Here is a 21,057-nt window from a genome sequence, read left to right as displayed (position 1 = left end):
GGGTCCTTTAGGGCCCCCTTAGTTTCCTCACAACCACCACCCTTTTCATGGCGGTCTCACCGCTATGAAGAGAATGACCGTAAGGAAACTCATAATATGCATGGGGTGCAGCAGCTTCACCGCCAGCATATTGTGGCCGTAGGCCACTGCAAGAATACCACGGATTGAGGATCCCTCGCGGTAGCAGCAGTCTTATGGCAGTCCAACCAGCAAAGTCATAATGGGACCACTGGTGCAGTGGTTGCCGCACCACCATCGTGGGTTTTGCGGTCCATCGGACCGCCAAACTCATAATAAGGTCTTTAGTATGCTTTGGAACTGCCTGGACCTTCATCCCTTCTGGAAGATGGTTCAGAGTTTGATGAGATAGAATACAGGAAAAGATTCCACCCTTACTCTTGAGGTTATCATATAGGGCTTAAACCAAAAACCAAAACTGAAAAGTTAGAAAACAGATTTGCACATTTAGCATAGCTGCTGGCCAAGTGCCACATAGTTTTGTCCTACAAGATGCCTCAGCCTCCCCCAGTCAGTACCTTGATGAAAGAGGTCCTAAAATGTATGGAAGCAGAGGGTAAAAAATGTAACCGCACTCCAACGACAAGTCAGGGATTGGGTGGATGCGACTAAATGGGACCAAGTGATTACAACCTTAAATACTAAGACAGGCGACAAACCTCCCTGACAGGTTTGGCGCTTTGAGGCAGGGGGAACAATCGCAGATACCTAGGAAAGGGGGATCGTATATTGTGTTTTTTAGGTCTCGCCTAGCGATGCAGCACATGCGCTGCATCGCTAGGCAAGATCTATTGTCATCGGTTTTTCTTCCGAAGGGGGACAGGAGATGTGCACGCGTACGGGTCGCGGCGTTTCAGCACAACGAGCGCATGGCTTGTGCTGAGAGCATCCTGGGAGCAGACTGGAGCACTCGTCATTGTAGTCAGGCAGAGAGGCCCGGCACCCCGGTCCTTGTGGGGATTCGGGGGCACTCTGGAGACCCCCCACTCCCGACAATAGTAGAAGCCGTGAAAGAAAAGCGGCTGTGCGGCTTGGGCCCAGGAACACAGAGTATTGAGTAACCGGCCTCCTCGGTGGCCTGCTGAGCGCCAAATACACTGTTGGTTAGGGGCTTGCAAAACAAGAGCAAAGCAAAATCATTCTTCAGCATATAATAGCGTGCTATCCGGGTGTGTTAGAAAAAGGATCCTTTGTGTGTGGGCGCCGGCGGCTGGAAAGGGCTGTTGCCGTGTGAGTTTGTACCGTGTGTTGTGTGCTATCTGCATTTGCACGCCGCAAGTCTACAATGTGTATGACTTCCGATCACTGTGCACATGTGTCTACCCGTGGGTGGGTGTCTCTGTGTGTGTTAGTTCACGAGGATTAGTTCCAATATGTCATTGTAGATATAGCAGACTCAGAGATTAATCAAGAGTTTTCAGTCGCAGTTAAAGGACCACTCTTGAAAATCATCACAAGCATAAGAGACATCCCAGGTGGAAAAATCAAAAGATTAGAAATCACCGAATAATTACGTAAAATATTGTCCTGCATGTGCAATCCCAAAAAAATTCCCTAATGTGAATAATCACCTGGATGAAAATGCAAAAACGTGCAAATGTGTCCCAACAGTTTTTAATTGCCCAATTAAGGCTGATCCTTTACAGCTATAACAACTTGTAGGCACCCTGGTATTGATTCTCCCCAAGCGCCACTGACCTAAACACGCATTAAAAATGCAATAGGTCTCGCCTTTCATTAAGTTAAAGCCATTTGCTTTGCTATACAATACCATTAGCAAAGCAAATGGATTTAACTCAATCAAAGGCGAGACCTATTGCATTTTCAATGTTTGTTTCTCTCTGCTTCTGTGTAGTTATGTTGAATGGATAGACCCCACTTGTGCCTGACTTCATGACTCTGACCATATGCTCTCCTAGCTCTGGATGTGAGCTAGAGGCCCTCAATGGCATCACTGAATGTGGGCTTTTCACTTATGACATTGTCAAATTGTTTAATCAGTTTTAAAACATTAAAAAGGATCAATATAGTTTGTTGAGAAGCTGCCAGCAGGGATAAACTAAATAATAAAAGGGATACTTTTTTGAATTGCTGGTAGTTTAAGATTCCTGGTTTGACCCAGCCATAAAGTCTTAGCAAGGATGTTTCCTTATGGCTATAAAATACACACAGTGTTCTTGTTTGGATGCTCCATTGGTAAAATATTGCTTTACCTGGAGCAGTGAACATCCTTGCGCCATTACTGGCAAGCAAACGTTCTGCATATAATAGCCTGGTCTCTCTCACTAACGTGGAATGCTATTTATATTCAGATGTCCAGATTATTTCAGAAAATCGATCGCCAGACAGGCCCGTGCTAATGACAGTTGTCAGTTTATTGGAGGCTCCTGCTTTTCTTAGTATCATTCCAGACTGAAAAAGTGTGTCCACCCCCTGTCATTCTATCACCCAGGTGTCTGTAGATTGCTTTTCCACCTTGAAGCTCTGAAGGTATTGGCAGATGTGCAAGGCTGTGCCAGACACTTTACTGCTTGTAGTGCATAAATGTCAGTACTTTCATTCTTTTATTTTTAGGATCTCCATTTAAGGTAAATTAATATATAAATGTGTATATTTGAATATATTAACAATTTTTCTTTATTACTTGCTTTTTACAGACAGAAATGTGGTGCTTTAATAGCACTTTGCATATTCGTTGCTAGCCTTTATTTAGTGTGACTGAATTTTTGTAAGGAACCTGGCATGTTAAAAGAAAATAATGTGTACGTCTATTATAAAATAACTACCAGGAGAAGTAGATTGGCAGCACACACAGGCAGCAAATATACTGGAAGGAAAGTTAAACAAGCTTTGGCAATGTCAATAGGTGTGGTTTTAAAGGACTGTTGTATGTTAATGTGACTTGCAAACAAGTTGTAAAGGAGGTGGTTGATTTAGTTGAAAAAGTTTTACTGTAGGACAAGGTATTCAATAGACTAGGCCTATGTCTTCATTTCGCAATTCATTGTTTATAATTGTTACATGCTTTACAAAACATCAAAAAGGATATTCCCTCTTCTTTTACATCAATCACATTAATAACACACAAAAAATGAAAACGATGACATTATCAATCAATTGTACCACATTAATAAAACAAAAAGGCAAAAGACGATGACATTGTATTCAAACTCAAATGGAGACATTTATACATACAAGAATGTGTTATATCTTATATGCGAACACACAAACTGTGTTATGTCTTGAATGTGAACACACAAAACTAAATAAGTTATTTTTTTAACCAGTCCAAAACTCTTAAAACCGAAGGGATTAAGTCATGGCTGCTCTAGGGAAGCAAAAACATTTCGGTACTGCCACCTGGGTTCCAATATCATCTAATATGGATGGATTATTGTTCATGTAGTCTATTTTACACTATCCATACTGATGTTTGAATTAGTGGAGTCCCAGTTGGCTCTCGCCAACGTGTTTCGAACCACGTGGGAGTTCTCTTCAGGGTAAAGGGCTGGTGATTGCTTCTGTGTATCTTATATCATCAGAAAAGGAGGAAGGGGAGGGGGACAGGCTGCTCCCAATAATAGTTCTGGTGTCAACTTGAGAAGCTTCTTAGATTTTTGTAGGTGTGTTGCAGAATTACTTTAGAGTCTGAAACTAGAACGTTAAACGTTGTGAGTCACTGATGCCTACATCTTCACCCTAGGACTGTTGGTGTTTCAAGTCTATTGAATACCTTGTCCTACAGTAAAACATTTTTCAACTTAATCAACCACCTCCTTTACAGTTTTTTTTGCAATTTGCTAGAGGCCCATCGTGGTTGCTTTCAAGGGCCCAGCCCCTCAAAGTTTTGAGTATGTTAATGTGAAGCATTACATGTAACTAAGATGGGAATGGATGTGTATTTGGGTGAAAGCAAAGAACAGTAGAATAATACTGGTGTAGGTGAAAAGGTCAGGTGACAGTAGCACTGTAACACCAGGCCTAAATAGCCATATAGGTTAATGACTGTCCTATTCCCATCTGTGCTTCTGCCAGAGAAAAACACCATATATTATCTAGTTATCAAAGACATTTTAATAGCATTACAATATCATGTGTGTGTGCCCCTGGAAGTTCAAGCTCAGGCAGCTGCATAAATGAACAAAATGACCACAGCTGTTTGGAGCAGAGCACTTTTTTGGGGAAGCACAAAGATAACATACTCCTGATTACCTACATGTGGGCAGAGCCAAACGCCCCTCTCTAGTGATGTTTTGATATTGATTAAAACGATACCAATGCTTATAAGGGTGCACTCACATACACAAACAAAATTGCATCACTATTATCAAATTCGCCCAACCTGAACTCTCCATCAACCCCGACTCAGAAATGTGTGATCAGGCAGGCTCTGCAATGTAGGCCGGCGGTAACTGATTGACAGGTCACAGGTAGGGTGAAACGTAGCCCGCAGATAAATGCGCCAAACTCTGGTTCATCCCAGATAAGAGCAGCGTCACCACAATGGTCCAGGGATATTGCACACATGTACCAACTAAGAACGGCCATTGACATGGAAAGGATTGACAGATTGATAGCTCTTTCTGTATTCTGTGGGTGGTGGTGCATGGCTGTTCTTAGTTGGTGGAGTGATTTGTCTGGTTAACTCCGATAACGAACGAGACTCCTCCATGCTAACTAGTTATGTGACCCCCAGCAAGAGAATTTGTTTCTACCCAATTTCAGTTGTTCTGTCTCTCTTTTTCTGGTGTACTCATGAAGAGTATTTACTCTATTTGACTGGTTATTCATTAATGTTTCAATAACTTAGTGAATTAACTTCACAAGTAATTCCCTCTTTGGGCTGTCCATAGAGGCATGACATGATTGAGTATTAAGCACGCCTGCTATTCCAGTTTGGAAAAGGCTTATAACATTTGTAGATCCACAACACTGCCTGGCTCTAACTCCTTTATCCCCATCTGGCACAATATATGTTGCTCCCTCACCCACTAGCCCCTCCTAGTATAAAACACATGTATTTATAAATAAACTACAGATTGCCACTCTACTCCATGCCACACAGTGCCACTCCACCCCATTCCAATCCACACAATGCCACTCAAATACAGCCCATTTCAATCCACACAATGTCACTCCACTCCACTCTACTCCGCTCCACACCACACAATGCCACTCCATGCTACACAATGCTAATCCAATCTACTCAACTCCACATTATGCCATTTCACTCCACTCAATGCCACTCCACACCACACAATGCCACTCTACTTTAATCCACACAATGCCACTCAACTTCATTCCACTCAATACTACTCCATTCTACTCCATGCCACACAGTGCCACTCCACTCCACACAATGCAACTCCATTCCACGCCACACAATGCCACTCCACTCCAATCCAGCCAATGTCAGTCCACTCCAATCCAGTCAATGCCAGTCCACTCAATGCCACTTCACTCCACTCCTCTCCACTCAATGCCACTTCACTCCACTTCATGCCAAACAATGCCACTCCATTCCATGCTGCACAATTCTACTCCACATAATGCCATTCCAAACTACACATGCCACTCCACTCTACACAATGCCACTCATCTCCACTCATTAGTCATTGTAATTATATAGCACTTACTACCCCTGATGAGGCATTGAAGCACATTATGGCATGCCATTTCACTCCACTCAATGCCACTACACTCCAGTTCACGCCTCACAATGCCACTCTTCGCTTCTTCACTCCACATCACACAATGCCACTCTACTCCAATTCACTCATTGCGGCTCTAATCCACACAGTGCCACTCCCTTCCACACAATGCCACTCCATACCACACCACATAATGCCACTCTACTCGACACCACACAATGGGTGTTCCTACAGTCATGATGCCTCAACTCTTAATATGTGAACTGACCGCATGAGAGATCTTTTACATAACATACACACACCCACACAATGATGTGCTATGTTCCTACTAAGTGAGCAAACTCATTGAACTTTTTCAGACAGACCATTTATTTGCCCTGAAGAAGTTCCTTTTGAAGCAAATTGTTTTGCCTTTATTGTTTATTTATTTTAAAATCAAAGTACAACTAAATAAGCTTTGTGAAAACTTAAGAACTACTGGCTTATATTTACATCTTTTGGGTGCCCCTAAGCTTGGAATCCTCAACATTATCCATGTACACTGAAAAGCAGTTCCTTTCTCTTCTGTGACACATCTGGTTCAACATGTGTTTTTTAAAACTCTTTTTGGTATTAACTTTACGTATTGGCTATTTATTTTGTTTGCACTCCAGGTGCTCAGTTAAATTATGTTTTTTTTTTACTGTCTTTGCATTTTAACTTGCTCTTGTAGGACTTGGCCATTTTGGCTAAAGTTCCCTAAACTTTTTGCTTTCCCCCTAGACCGTTTTCCTGACATAGAGTTGCCAATTTAGATGCTTTGGGTACTTTGCTACTGCTGACCAGTGTCAAAGTACAAGAGTTCCCTATGTAAAGTGTAATGGTAATTGGTTTACCATGATTGGTATGTGTGCCTTACTAGTAAAGTCCCTAGTGATGTGCACTGTGTGTGCAAGGGCTAGTAATGCAAAGGCGCGCAGAGAAGGAAACTCAGGCCTTCAGTGTAGGGCCTGCGCGCAGAGTGCTAAGTTAGCATGTTGTCCTGACAAGTGTAACCATTTGTCAGGCCTTACTTTCCCTTTTGCATACACACTGGGCACCCCTGTGGTAGGTTCCAGGTAACCCCTGGACAGGGTGCAGTGTAAGTAAAAGGCAGGACAGGACATATACTGAGGTGTGTGTTATGTCCTGACAGTGAAAAACACTAAATTTAGTTTTCACTGGTGAAAGGCCATTCTGCCCATAGGACCGAATGGGGGGGTCTGGGTATTGTATTTTGTTAGCCTAGTTTCCTGTAAGTTTATAATGGAGAGGTGAGGTTTAGTATGTATGAACTCACAGTGTCATAACATGTTTCTATGAAGGTGGTTTTGTCACTGTGTGTTCAGAAACCACTGTTTTAGAAAGTGGCTGAGTTTTGTGCTTTAAGCCTTTCTGTGTGTCTCTGCTAAATGTGGATTGACTGTCTGGATCTGAGAGGTGCGAGGAGCTGGGAGAGGTCTTGACCCAGGGAGGGGTTGAGATGGCACCAGGCTGCCCTACATCTGGAGAGTAGGGGGAGGAGAAGCCCTGGAGGTGAAAAGGCCTGGGCTGGTGCTATAAACAAATTGTTCCATCTCCTGCTGAGTGATTAAGGATCCAGACCCCCAGAATCAAAGGGAGAAAGGTGACACTGGGGGGAGACACCCAGAACTGATTTAGGGAGGGGTCAGGGACCCCTGAGCACAACAAACTTCAAAGACATTAAGGGGTATAACTAGTAGAGCTGAAACCACTGAACGTTGGAACGCAACAGAAATGGATTGAGACTAAAAAGGCTTGGACCCATTTTTGTGGTCAGGAGGAACTTCTGCTTAAGAAGGAGTAACTGAAGAGACTGCTGGGAAAAGACCAATCCTTGCTTCATGATCTGTGGCTGGTCTGCAGTTTGCTGCTCTAACCAAGGAAGAGGCTGTAGGGACAGCGCTTGGAGGTGCTGGGTCCCCCTGCTTGACACAGACAGTGCTTTGTGCTGTGTCTTGTAACCCCAAGGGCCCGAGGTGAGCTGGCTCCCTGTTTGGAAGCACAGGAACATAAAAGTTTCCGGATACGTTTCAAGCGACGCGGTGGGCGCATGTTGTGGCAGCTTGAGACCCTCGGAAGGTGTGCCCTGTGATCTTGGACACACGGAGAAGTGAGACTCAGACGCACGTGGTGCGTGTCGTGGTGTACAAGAGGCATTAGGAAGAGCGCTTGGTCAACATACGCACCGAAGTTGAAGTGAGTCTCGGATGCGCTTGGTGCCTGTCGTGGTGCACCGCAGGCGTTAGTGAAGAGCGCCTGGTCAGCGTTTGCACCAATGCTGGAGTAAGACTTGGATGCGCAGGGTGCGTGTCGTGTTGCACTGCAGGCACCGGTGTGGACCGTCTGGTCGGCGTGTGCATCGGAGGTGGAGTGAGTCTCGGACACACAGGGTGCATGTCGTGGTGCACAGGGGGCGATGGTGAGGAGCGCCGGACCAAAGTGTGCATCGGAAGTGGAGTGAGCCTCGGACGCGCAGGGTGCATGTCGGGGTGCATCGAAGGCATTGGTGTAGAGTGCCTGGTGATAGAGTGCACCGGAGGAGAAGTGAGGCTCGGACACGGTGAGCGTGTCGAGGTGCGGCCGAAGGTGTTGCTGAAGAGCGCCTGGATATCGGGGCACCGGAGTAAGTCTCAGTGAAGCAGCATGCGTGCTTTGGTGCAGCCTGGGACTGTGGAGGTGATCGGCTGATCCTCGTGTGCACCAGAAGAAAGTGAGTCTCTGCAGCTCAGTGAGCGTGTGATGGTGCCAACTGAGACCGCAAGGAGGAGTGCCTGATGAGCGTGCACTCGGAGTCAACGTGAAGTCCCATCAGCGTTGTGTGTGTGGCTTCGTGCCAGAGGAGACCAGGAGGGTGCGGTGGTGAATGTGCACCCATCAGGGGTGTGGGGTACGTGTGCCCTGCGGCCGCCTGAGACCTCCCTAACAGTCGCGGCCCGGACCGGCAGCCCCGGAAGATCAGAGCTGCCAGGCCGAGACGCTGAGGCCCATTGAGAGAGTTCTGCACGGCAGGCCCAGTTCAAGGAAGGAGGATAGGAGAGTGGGGTCGTGCCCCCAGGTAACATGGATTACTACCTGGGCGGGGTGTGGGCTCGGAGGGACACTCTCTCAGCCTCTCAGTCCTTCTGACGACATGAGCCTTTTGCTCCGGCTCAGAGTGAGGCCCGTACTGACAAAAGGAGTGGCACTACAGGGGCCAGAGTAATAAGCTGTACTCTGTGTCATCGTTGAACCGTGTGGGGGGCAACTGTTATCGAAGAGGTTGATTGTCGCAAAACACATTGCCAATATTGCTGCTAACGAACTGCCGGACTGTCTTAGTATGCCTGACATTATGATTGCCTAATGAAATACACGATTGTAGCGCTACGCATTGCATTAATTCTCCATTGCCAAGTACATGATTGTAGCTGCTCGCATTGCATTATTTCTTCATTGCAAAGTACATGATTGTCGTTATCCATTACATTATTCCTTAATTGCAAAGTACATGATTGTAGCGGTCCGCTTGCATTGTTTCTTCATTGCAACGTACGTGATTGGGGTGTGATGCATTGCATTATTCTTCATTGCGCAGTACATAAAGGTAGCGGTACGCATTGCATTATTTCTCCCATTGCAGGTACCGGGGTGTATCGCTATGCGTTGTATTATATCTCCTTTGCCCAGCACAGGATTATATCGTTACGCAGTGCACTATTGTTTGTCCATGGCAACGTGTGTGATTCTAGCATTGCGACCAGCATAGCATTTTGAAAGCGGTGGCTGGGATTTGAACCTACCAGCCAGCCGGAACGAATATTACCTTTTATTCTATGTTGGCTTATGTATCTTGCGGTCTGATCGTATATCTTTTTGTATAAAGTTTGTACTCGTTTTTATCAAACTCGTGTGGAGTCCATTTGTGGTGTCACCAGGGGGTTGCTGTGGGCGTGGTTGCACATACTGAACACTCGTGTCTTGGAGATAGGCCTGACTGCTCGTGCCAAGCTACTAAGGGGGTGAGCAGGGCTATCTCAAATGGTGTCCTTACTTGGCCTAATGTTGAGTGGGGAGCCCCGGGTCGCTTACTTGGTGACAGTAGTGTGGGACTGGGACTCCGGCTTCCAACAGCTCTTATAAGGTGTTTAAATGGCACTGTAACGTTGTAGCAGCCTGCAGTTTGAGTACTTGATTAGGTGGGGAGTTATTCTTGTCTACATCACAAATAATAACAGTAAAATACATGGAACACCTGTTATTTAAAAGTACAACTAGTAAAATGGCTACTACAGGGAATGTTTTTTTAATAAAAAAATTTTTATTCTCAGCATATGATTGCCATGTTAAGGTGGCTGTATGTTATTTTCTATTTATTTATGTTGTATATGCTATAAATAAAAATTTAAAATATAAACATTCCAGCAGCCTGCCAAGGCCAGTCCTATTGGCTTTGTCAAATGTTTGCCTTTAGTTTTGACTTTACTCAAACCTTTTAGTTGTGTTTTTATTATTAAGGCATTAGCCAAGCCTTTTCATATATCTATATCCAAATATAAATATATATATATATATATATATATATATATATATATATATATATATATATATATATATATATATATATATATATATATATATATATATATATATAAACAAACAGTCACAGTCGGGTTCTTCCGGGATAAAGCCCTTGTCAGGTGGTGCGTTGTCCGGCGAACCCAAAGCCGGATAATCCAATAACAGTTCAATGAAGAAAAACGCACTCTCGGAGGTCAATCGTTATTTAATAAACATTCGCTATGCGTTTCGACACCAACTAGTGTCTTGCTCACACGAAGTATGCATTGTGTCCAAACGTACATATATACAAATAAACATGAAAGAAGTACTAGCGTATTCCTCAATCTACATTGTCGATGCATCCGCCATTTTGGAACGGGTTACAGACTCATACTCCTGAGTCAGTACATACATATTACCTTGATGATTAGTATACAACAGAATGTAAAACAAGGTAATGATTACCAATACTTGTAATAGTAATGTAGAAACACATTGCTTATTAAAGAAACAAACAGTCCGAGTTTTCTCAGCATAACACCCGATATATTGCATGTAAGAACTCCTTGACTTTGTGAAACTTTATCGATTGCATACCAGCACACAAGGAATTACAAAATTGAAGAAGAATGTTTTACAGCCTCATACTCAGCTATACACAAACCAAGCGGACTAGTGCCGTGTGTGGGTACATTTTACGTGCTGCTATGTAAGGGTAAATATCAGGAAAACATGCTTATCAGACATTTATATAAGCATTATAAATGTCTGATAAGCATGTTTTCCTGATATTTACCCTTACATAGCAGCACGTAAAATGTACCCACACGCGGCACTAGTCCTCTTGGTTTGTGTATAGCTGAGTATGAGGCTGTAAAACCCTCTTCTTCAATTTTGTAATTCCTTGTGTGCTGGTATGCAATCGATAAAGTTTCACAAAGTCAAGGAGTTCTTACATGCAATATATCGGGTGTTATGCTGAGGAAACTCGGACTGTTTGTTTCTTTAATAAGCAATGTGTTTCTACATTACTATTACAAGTATTGGTAATCATTACCTTGTTTTACATTCTGTTGTATACTAATCATCAAGGTAATATGTATGTACTGACTCAGGAGTATGAGTCTGTAACCCGTTCCAAAATGGCGGATGCATCGACAATGTAGATTGAGGAATACGCTATGTTTATTAAGTAACGATTGACCTCTGAGAGTGCATTTTTCTTCATTGAACTGTATATATATATATATATATATATATATATATATATATATATATATATATATATATATATATATATATATATATATATATATATATATATGACCTATTAAGATTCTAATACATGTCTCTCCTTTCTGATTTTTTTGACAAGGGTCTATTGGCAGATTGACTGGATATAATCTCTGTAATGTGCCCGATTGAGACAAAAATAAATAAGTAATTGGACTCGTGACAGGGGCACTTGCCCAGGAGACCAGCAATGTAGTACAATTTGTGTGACAAATATAAACACAGAATGTATAAAAGAACAATAAGAGCGACATTGTATTGCTGTACAAACATTTTAATGCACTTGTGTTTGAAATAGTGTCTTTTCTCTCTCTCTCTTTTATTAATCCCTTGGACAATTCAAATTTATAAAAAATGTGTGATTTTTAAATTTTTATAATTATGAATAAAATTTACAGGAATTAAGCAAATTAAGAGCAATGAGAGTAAGACAATATGCTATAAAACAAATGATTGTATTTTGAGATAGTAATACATGAATCGCTCACTAGTCTGTTTTCCGTGTTTATTTGGAAAGTGATCATGTGACCTTGTGACTTCTGTTTATAAGTAACGGATTTATTTGCGACTATTTGGGTGAGCAAGGCAGTTGTGCCGAAACGCGTCAGCGAAAGAAGAATAAAACCTAAGCTGGATGGCTAAAGCATCTCCTGTGTCGGTGTCCGATTTTATTTAAGTCGGGTTTGGCTGGAATATATATATATATATATATATATATTCACTGAAAAAACCATAGGTTTCACACATGTTATAGTTAGCGGAAATTTTACTGATAAAAAACCAATGAAATTCCCCCGTTATAGTTAGTGCAGGCAACTATAACTCACGCGACCGCAATCCTCTGCTGATGCTAATACTGTATTTAGACACTTATTTGCCCATGTCTTCTTCCATACATTTTTAGCTATACATATATTACAAATATTTTTTTTTCATAAAGACACATATGTCATCAGCAGAAGATTGCGGTCGTGTGAGTTATAGTTGCCTGCACTAACTATAACGGGGGAATTTCATTGGTTTTTTATCAGTAAAATTTCCGCTAACTATAACATGTGTGAAACCTATGGTTTTTTCAGTGAATTTGCAAGGTTTTTTAAATGCTAATTCCTAACTATAACGTGTGTGAAACCTATGGTTTTTTCAGTGAATTTGTACGGTTTTTTAAATGCTAAGTTACTTTACGCCATTCGTGGCGTGCGCGCCCACTTAACGCAGTTCGTTCCGTGCGCGCACGGTGCGCTTCGCGCACCGTGCGCGCACAGTGAGCACGCGGTGCGCTTCGCGCACCGCGCGCCCACTTTACGCAGTTAGTGCCGTGCACGCACGGTGGGCACGCGGTGCGATGACAAAGCAAGAAAGCACGTCAACAAATCTGTTTCTGCTTTCCTCCGTGACTATGGTATGGGTGCCATTTACCACAACAACTTGCGTTATGACATGCAAGACATTTATAGAGGAGATGGTGTGCACTTCAATGATGAAGGGAACAGAGTCTTCCTCTTGAACCTTAGACTCTGCATCGGTACTTACTTGTAGGTACCACTAAAAAATCATTTCATAAACACAACGGCTCTTTTTAGAGCCCCCTAATATCTAAACACTTAAATCTGATTTTCATTTTATTTTATTTTTTTTTCTACCGTACGCTTACCGTCAGCTTACCGTACGCGTACCCCGTGATTTTTTTTAAAATCAATAAATGTTTTTTTTGTACTTTTCTGTCCTTCTTTGACCCCCTTACAAATGTTAGGGGGTCTGTAACTCTCCTCATTGCCCCCTTTCCTTGTTTTCACTCTTTTTTTTCAGAGTGAAATACACAAAATGGCGGCCGCCGCTTCCTGGTTTCGGCCGATTCAAATGTTTACTAAGATCTAAGAGCCAATCAGAATCGCGCTCGCGCACGCCACCGTACGCTTACCGTAAGCGTACGGTAAGCGTACCGTAAGCGGGCTCAGATATATATATTGATTTAAAGGCTATTTTCTCAGAATCTACTGAACAGATTTACACCAAACCTACAAAAGGCACTTCCTTGACCTAGGGACTACCTCTCTGCCAAATTTTGAGTAATTCTGTTCAGCCGTTCGGGCTGTAGCTCGTTCTAAAGGTCCTATGGAAAAATGCATGGGAAAAACGCGTTTTGGGACCCCCCTTTTATCTCAGCCCCCGCTTGACGGATCCCCCCGAGACTTTCAGGGTAGGAGCGGAGCGTAGCGCCCCACCTATTTTGAGAAATTCGCGAGGATTCGTCGACCGGCGCCAAAGTTATTCAAAATAGAATGTTGAGGTTTTCCTATGGAAACGTGGTCCTAACTATAACTACCTACTGGCGACCGCCAGTAGGTAATATATATATATATATATATATATACACATATATATATATATATATATATATATATATATATATACACATTATCTACTGGCGGTCGCCAGTAGATAGTTATAGTTAGGACCTATTTTTCCATAGGAAATCCGCAACATTCTATTCCCAATAAGTCTGGCGCTGGTTGACGAATCTTCGCGAAATTTTCCAAACTTTTGACCAGCTCCGCTCCGCTCCTACCCTGAAAGTTTCGTGGTGATTCGTCAAGCGGGGACCGAGAAAAAAGGGGGGTCCCAAAACGCGTTTTCCCCATGCAATTTCCCATAGGATCTGTTGTCGCAGCTACAGCCCGAACCGCTGAACGGAATGACACCAAATTTGGCAAAGAGGTAGTCCTCAGTTCAGACTCGTGCCTTTTGCATAAATGGTGTGAATCTGTTCAGTAGTTCCTGAGAAAATTAGGGTAACATTGTTAGTGATATCTATAGCCGAGGAGGATCCGCGCACCCTACCCGCACTGTCAGCGCACCCTCCCCGAACCGAGCGTGCACCCTCCCGATCACGCGCTGAATGCTAATTGGCTGTCGAGTGTCTGTCTACATTCGAAACCAGGAACTGTTGGCGGCCATTTTCTGCCTCGGTAGAAGCGAGGCTGAAGAAGCAAGGGGAATAAGTGTGTAAAACATATAAAGGGGGCAGAGTGGAAATACTCTGACCCTCAGGGGGTCCCAGCAGGATCCCCTGGGGCCCCCTTTTTAAAATAAAAAAAACGGCGCAGGGTGCGCGCATCCTAACGCGTTGGGTGCACGGATTCTCTCGCGTTGGGTGCGCGGATCCAAGGAAAAAAAATTTGAATTTTTGGGAGATAAAGATCAAGCTTAAGTGTTACGTACATCGAACGTGTCGCGTATAGGCTGGGAGTCGTGTACCGGTCGCATTGCGATCGCGCACTAAACACATACCCAACGCATACCATGCGCGGATGCTAACGCGTAGGGATCGAGAACGGTGCACGGATCCAAAAACATGGAAAAAATATATATAAAATAAAGTTTTGGACATATAGTTAAAAAAATATTTTTAAAAATATAAAAAAATATGTTTGAAAAACCCAATAAAAATAAATAATATTTTTTAATTTTTAAAAGAATTAATTGAAAAAATAAGTGTAAAAAATGGTGATAAAAAAGAATTTCAAAAATACATAATTAATGAAATTGACACACTGAATTTGAAAAATATAGAAATCCAATGAAAATCATTAAACATGATATCTTTAGAGATACGTTATAGATAGGAATTAGCATTTAAAAAACCTTTGAAATTCACTGAAAAAAACCATAGGTTTCATGCACGTTATAGTTAGGAATTGGCATTTAAAAAACCTTTGAAATTCACTGAAAAAACCAAAGGTTTCAGGGGTGTTATAGTTATGAATTGGCATTTAAAAAACCTTTGAAATTCACTGAAAAAAACAAAGGTTTCAGGGGTGTTATAGTTAGGAATTGGCATTTAAAAAACCTTAGAAATTTACTGAAAAAATCATAGGTTTCAGGGGCGTTATAGTTAGCTGGACATTTCCCTTGTACAAAACCCTAGAAATTCCCCTGTTATAGTTAGTTCAGCTAACTATAACTCGCGCCCCCGCAATGCACTGCTGATGACGTCACATATTACATCACTCATGACATGGTCAGTGACATCACTGATGACATCACTGATGACATCTCAAATGTCATCACTGATGACATCACTGATGACGTCACCCATGTGATAAATTAGTGCATCTTCTCACACCCTAATATAACCTTTGATACACCGGCTCAAAATTTCAGACGGCCATTTTGAAAACCATAGATACTCCAATACCAATAACTACATACCCACTCATTGACTCTTAGGTCTACATACATCTCCACTCACTCACTTGTGCAGTCACTCATACTTACAGTCACTCCGTACAGGATTATTATATGCATTTATACACCTATATACACTCACACACCACCAATCATCCATTGAGGTACTGACACACCTAGTCAGTCATGCAAATAATTAATCACAGTCCAATTTACTAACAAATTCTGACGCTCTTATACAATTACTGATACAAGCACACACTCATCCATACAGCCACTCCCGCAATCACACACTCTCACATATAGATAGTTAAATACTCTTACACACATATACACTGCGTTTCACATATGTAGTTACTGACACATGTACAACTGAGATATACATTCAATCACTAACACACCCATACATACACTCAGTCAACCATAAAGTCCATCACTGTTGCACTCTTAAAACCATGCACCCATAGAATCACCCACTCACACATCTATGCACAGAGTCACACACACCCTACCCACACAAACACTCAGGCACCCATACAGATACTCAAACAACCATACAATAACCCATATAGACACTCATTTAGCTATTGACAAAACCATGCAGCCACTTATACACCAACACACAGACACATACAGACATTCACACAGTTTAGTCACTAGTCTGCAGTAAGATACATTTAATGACTCACTTATAGAGTCAGTTACGCACCTAGAAAATCATCCATTCACACACTTGTACACCCACTCATTCTTCAACAGGCCTTTCCCTATATATTTTAAACATATTAAAACTTTACAGAAACACAGAGTCACTGAATGACGTCATCAGTGATGTCATCAGTGATGTCATTTGAGATGTCATCAGTGATGTCATCAGTGATGTCACTGACCATGTCATGAGTGATGTAATATGTGACGTCATCAGCAGTGCATTGCGAGGGTGCGAGTTATAGTTAGCTGAACTAACTATAACAGGGGAATTTCTAGGGTTTTGTACGAGGGAAATGTCCAGCTAACTATAACGCCCCTGAAACCTATGTTTTTTTCAGTGAATATATACATACATACATACGTACATACATACATACATACATACATACATATATATATATATATATAATAATAAACTTATAGGGGCCTTCACTCAGCCCTCTTTATCCACTGATCTGTTGGTGTGGCATTCGCATGATTCTTCTGTCCAGTATTGTATCCAGCGTGCAGCAATGAGTCAGTTCACGGCAGATATTGGCTAAATTCACTGTGAGTGACTGCATTAGGGTATTTCACAAGGAGCACATCCACACGAAAAGTAGCTCCCTTTGGTGTCACTGACTGCTATGAGAGTGTGAACTTTTTTTTCAGTTTTAAAATGTGAATAAATTTAAAACATAATGAGGCATAGAGGTAAGAGACAATACAATACAATAAAATGTCCATAAATTATACCGTACTAATTAATGCAATCATCTTATTATGAAGCACAAGAATAAAGTCAATTAAGAGGCAAAGGTGTTTGGTAATGCAAGAATTTAAAGAGAAACATATCATATATAAATAATATACAAAAATGGATTATCAATTAGTAAAATTAGTTATGCTAAGTAAAACTAAAAGGAAAGATCAGGGGGGTTGAAGAACTTCCTGTTGAGTCGGTGTGCGTGCCAAGGAACTATGTGCGCAGTTATCTAAAAATGAAGTAATGGGGATCCACAAGATCCGATGTTTAAAAGCTAGAGACATAGGCGAAACATAGTTAGTGTCCAACCTGTGATTATAACAGACTGCATTCCACCAGGCCTGAAATGACAATTTAGTGAAGTCCTTCCAATTTTTTGTGATTTGTTGAAAAACTGCTGCTAACAATAAGTCCAGAATACGAATATCACAAGATAATGAAGTTCAAGCTTCAGATATGCTACCCCAAAAAAGATTATGAATAAAAAAAGGAACTTCCATGTGAAAGATTAAATTAATTTGAACCCATATTTGCAGCCAAAAACATGTCTCAAAAGTGCAGAGTGCGAACTTTTTGATACTCAAATAATACATTGCATTTAGCCAACGTGTGTTTATATATTTTGCTGATGGCCTGACAGCCCATCCAATACTAAAATTGTACACAAACCATGGCAAAACACACCAAGTACTGACAAAGCTAAAATGCTGGCAGCCACCGCCCGACTGATTGACTTTGCCAATGCTTGTTTACAGTTTGCAATTTAATGTAAGTGTAATAGTACCTTATGGACCACAGCGATATATAACTGTTACAAAAACGCTGAGACCGAAACAGCGCCGCACATTTGGACATAACATCATGAGAGCATCAGGAATGGATTATCACCACGGATTTTGGCACCATACTCTGAAATAAATGAGTTCTGTGGTAAATCTGGCGCGGTTGCCACATAACTGTCCTTAGATAGTTCTGAGCCCTGCTCGAGTCAAACCGACATCCCGTTATTTGGAACACATTCTCACACAGATACAACTACACAAATAAATAAACAAAACGCTGTTGCTCTTGAAGTATTCTCGAGTGTCATTAAATGAACCCACTGCAAAGCAAACAAACACGTCCCGGTTTTACTCCGTTTGGTGGGTCTGCGGCGACTCAGGCTGGACTGTAATGATAAAATAACAAGGCAGGCAGGATTTACTGTCCCTAAAACTGACTGTAACAAAGTTCATTTGGAAGAGGGGTGCCGAACAATGCGCGTCTGGAGCCAGGGCCGAGATTACTGACGTCCTACACAGATCTGCCAGGGGATGCAGGCGCGGACTACCACACTGACACCAGACGAGCCACCCCACGCCAGGGGCCACAGGGCAGCGCCCACATCTGCAGCTCTGGGGGCTTTTAAGCACAGGAAATGCCACGCCGAGAGACTGCGAGGCAAATGAGAGGGCAGAGCCAAGGAGTTCTCAGACAAAGGCTGTATTACTCATGTCCGAGCGCTGTCTGCCAGTTTTACATCCCGTGACGAGCGGGGCTGGACCGGGCTGCCGCGAAACCAAAAGATGGCCAGAGAGGCGTACAGCGCAGAAGCCCTGATGTCAGGCAAGAAAGAGATGTGTCTAAGGGGGCAGAGCTGCAGCCTTTCCAAAAGGCCCTTTTGGAATTTGAGGACCGGGTTTGAGTCCTGGCGTCGGCTCAACAGCCTGTGATTCCGGGCGAATTGTTTAAATCTCTCCGTGCCTAAAAAAAGGAATCTGATCCGTAGTAATGTAGCTGGATGCCCAAGTAAGTCGCTCGCGCTATATAAAACTGTCAAAGAAAAAATGTCAGGTTTGCTTGTGAGTAACTCTAACCCAACCTTACCGACGGAGGGGTCCCAGTGTGTTTATATGTGCTGAACTATTCTGTGTCGGTGCCAATATTAGGTACTATTGGGTTCACTTCAGTCTCAAATTATCGGCCGTTCAGAGGAACCGGCCCAAACTGTTGCCCCCAAGCCAACAGAACAGTGAATGTCACCTGCCTGCCCCTTTCCTGTCCATTCCCTCGCGTTCTTCAAAGACACGGGTGTGTCCTTTCTTACCTCTTCCCTACAGAACATTCAGAAGCACTGGGGTGTCCCATCTCTTCTGTACCCCACAGACGCCAGCCCGCGCGTTCTCTGTCCGTGTTCCGTCATAGCGGACCTTCCAGTGGCGCCTGTCATGTCTATACCACAGCCAGAGACACAGGTGTGCCCTTTTCCTACCACGGGCCTAACGGTCTATCAGTGGCAAGGCATGTCCTGTCTCTGCCCAGTCCTTCTGTACTGGCCTGTCCGAAAGACCCCATGCTATGTCTCAGTCATGACCTATCGCATGGCGGAGGCACCTACCTGTTATTTCTCTACCCCTGCCCCACCAGCGTTACTGAAATACTGGCCTGTCCCTACTCTACTCTAGCCATGCTCTGACAGATATCCAGATACTCCAGCCTGTCCTGTCTCTGTCCCAGCCCTTTGGAACCTGACTGTCGGAGATGCCGGCCTGAACTGTCACTGCCCCACCCACCACCTAGCGGTCGTCCAGAGGCACGCACTACTGTGCCCTTGCTTTACCCCAGCCGTACCGGCCTTTCGGAGGCACCGGCCAGTCTGAATACCGAGCACTTTCTCTGTTGGCCAGTCCTTTGCACACAGCCTTGAGCGTGCCAGTATCCGCGCATAGCATCATCTGCTTCTACAACAAAGGAACACACGGAAAGTCCACTTTAAAAAGAACCTCTTACGGAAACAGGATAAGCGCTTCTGCAGACACAAACATTTACCCGTCGCCCTCACTGCAATCCCTAAAAGATATTATAGGAGAGGAGACAGACGCAGCTCTTAATCGTTACCTTGTCTTCTAGGGGTGGTCCTCCTAGACCCCAGAGCGTGCCCACACACCACAGCCAAATAATAAAGAGCGAGGACGCGAGACGTCCCTGGCGGTCCCATCTGTCCCGGGATGAAGACAACAAACTCCTGCAGAAAGGGTCGCGCGCAGTGCCGCGTCCGAGGGCAGCCTTCAGCCGAGGTCCGGCGCGGGACAGAGCGCGAGCGCAAGAGCCCGGAGCGGAGGTGCTGGGGAGGCGGCAGGTCTGAAGCTGCGACGGACTGGAGGGCTCTGTGACAGGAGTGGGAGGGGGCGGAGAACACACTAGGGCAGGAAGCGAGAGAGCGGGAGGGCGCCCTGACACCGACCCACCACGGCAGCAGGCGGAGAGTCCATCTAATTCAAGCAGGCGGGCACGACTGTTTACAAGTCATTAACCCACGCATGAGGACACACACCTCCTCCTTCAAAAAGCATCCGCATTCCCACACTGGACCCCCGCCCAGGCCAGCCATAGGTAGCTGCTAATTGTTTGGAAGTTGTATGTCCGGGGGGGCGCGGCTTGTCGAAGGGACCTGCGGGTCTCCCGGGACAGCAGGCTCCGCTAAGAAGATAAGGCAGGGGTAATCCCTCTCGAAGCGGCGCTGACACGGCTCTGGCCACTCAGACTAATAAAGCAGCAGGGAGGGATTTAAGAGTCAGCGGGGAGCCGCGGGCAGCTAGACACGAGCGAGGCAGACAAGCCCCACCTGAGTGAGAACCAAATCATCTCAGTTCTTCCTTCCTTGCCCCACTACCTTGCTCTAGGAAAAGGACGCCCCACCTTCTCATACCACGCACCCCTTGTAAACTCCCTAAAGCCCTCAAAATAGAAATGTTGACCTATTCCCTGCTATCCTGCTGCCGTCGCTCGGCCGCACTCCGAGTTGTATAACACCAAGCACCAAACAGAATGCCATATAAACGGGCCAGCACCCTACATAACACACCACAGTCTGGACTCGTATCCAACCAA

General features: G+C 43.7%; 1 protein-coding gene across 2 annotated transcripts in view; it reads right to left on the bottom strand.

Moving 5' to 3' along the window:
- EGFLAM (EGF like, fibronectin type III and laminin G domains) overlaps positions 1 to 20,630 on the bottom strand; it is a 699,898-nt gene extending 679,268 nt beyond the window's left edge. The window contains exon 1 of one of the 2 annotated variants that reach the window (XM_085631113.1): positions 20,065 to 20,630. In XM_085631113.1, the coding sequence (XP_085487239.1) occupies positions 20,065 to 20,164 (100 nt within the window). In that variant the 5' untranslated portion in view covers positions 20,165 to 20,630. The remainder of the gene's footprint in view (positions 1 to 20,064) is intronic. The other variant, XM_085631115.1, reaches the window with a different exon arrangement.
- Positions 20,631 to 21,057: the final 427 nt, after the last annotated feature.

Source organism: Triturus cristatus, chromosome 2_1 (assembly GCF_964204655.1).
Source record: "Triturus cristatus chromosome 2_1, aTriCri1.1, whole genome shotgun sequence".
In the NCBI taxonomy this organism is placed as follows: Eukaryota; Metazoa; Chordata; class Amphibia; order Caudata; family Salamandridae; genus Triturus; species Triturus cristatus.
The sequence above is the reverse complement of the archived record's forward strand: the minus strand, read 5'-3'. Positions and strand labels throughout refer to the sequence as shown.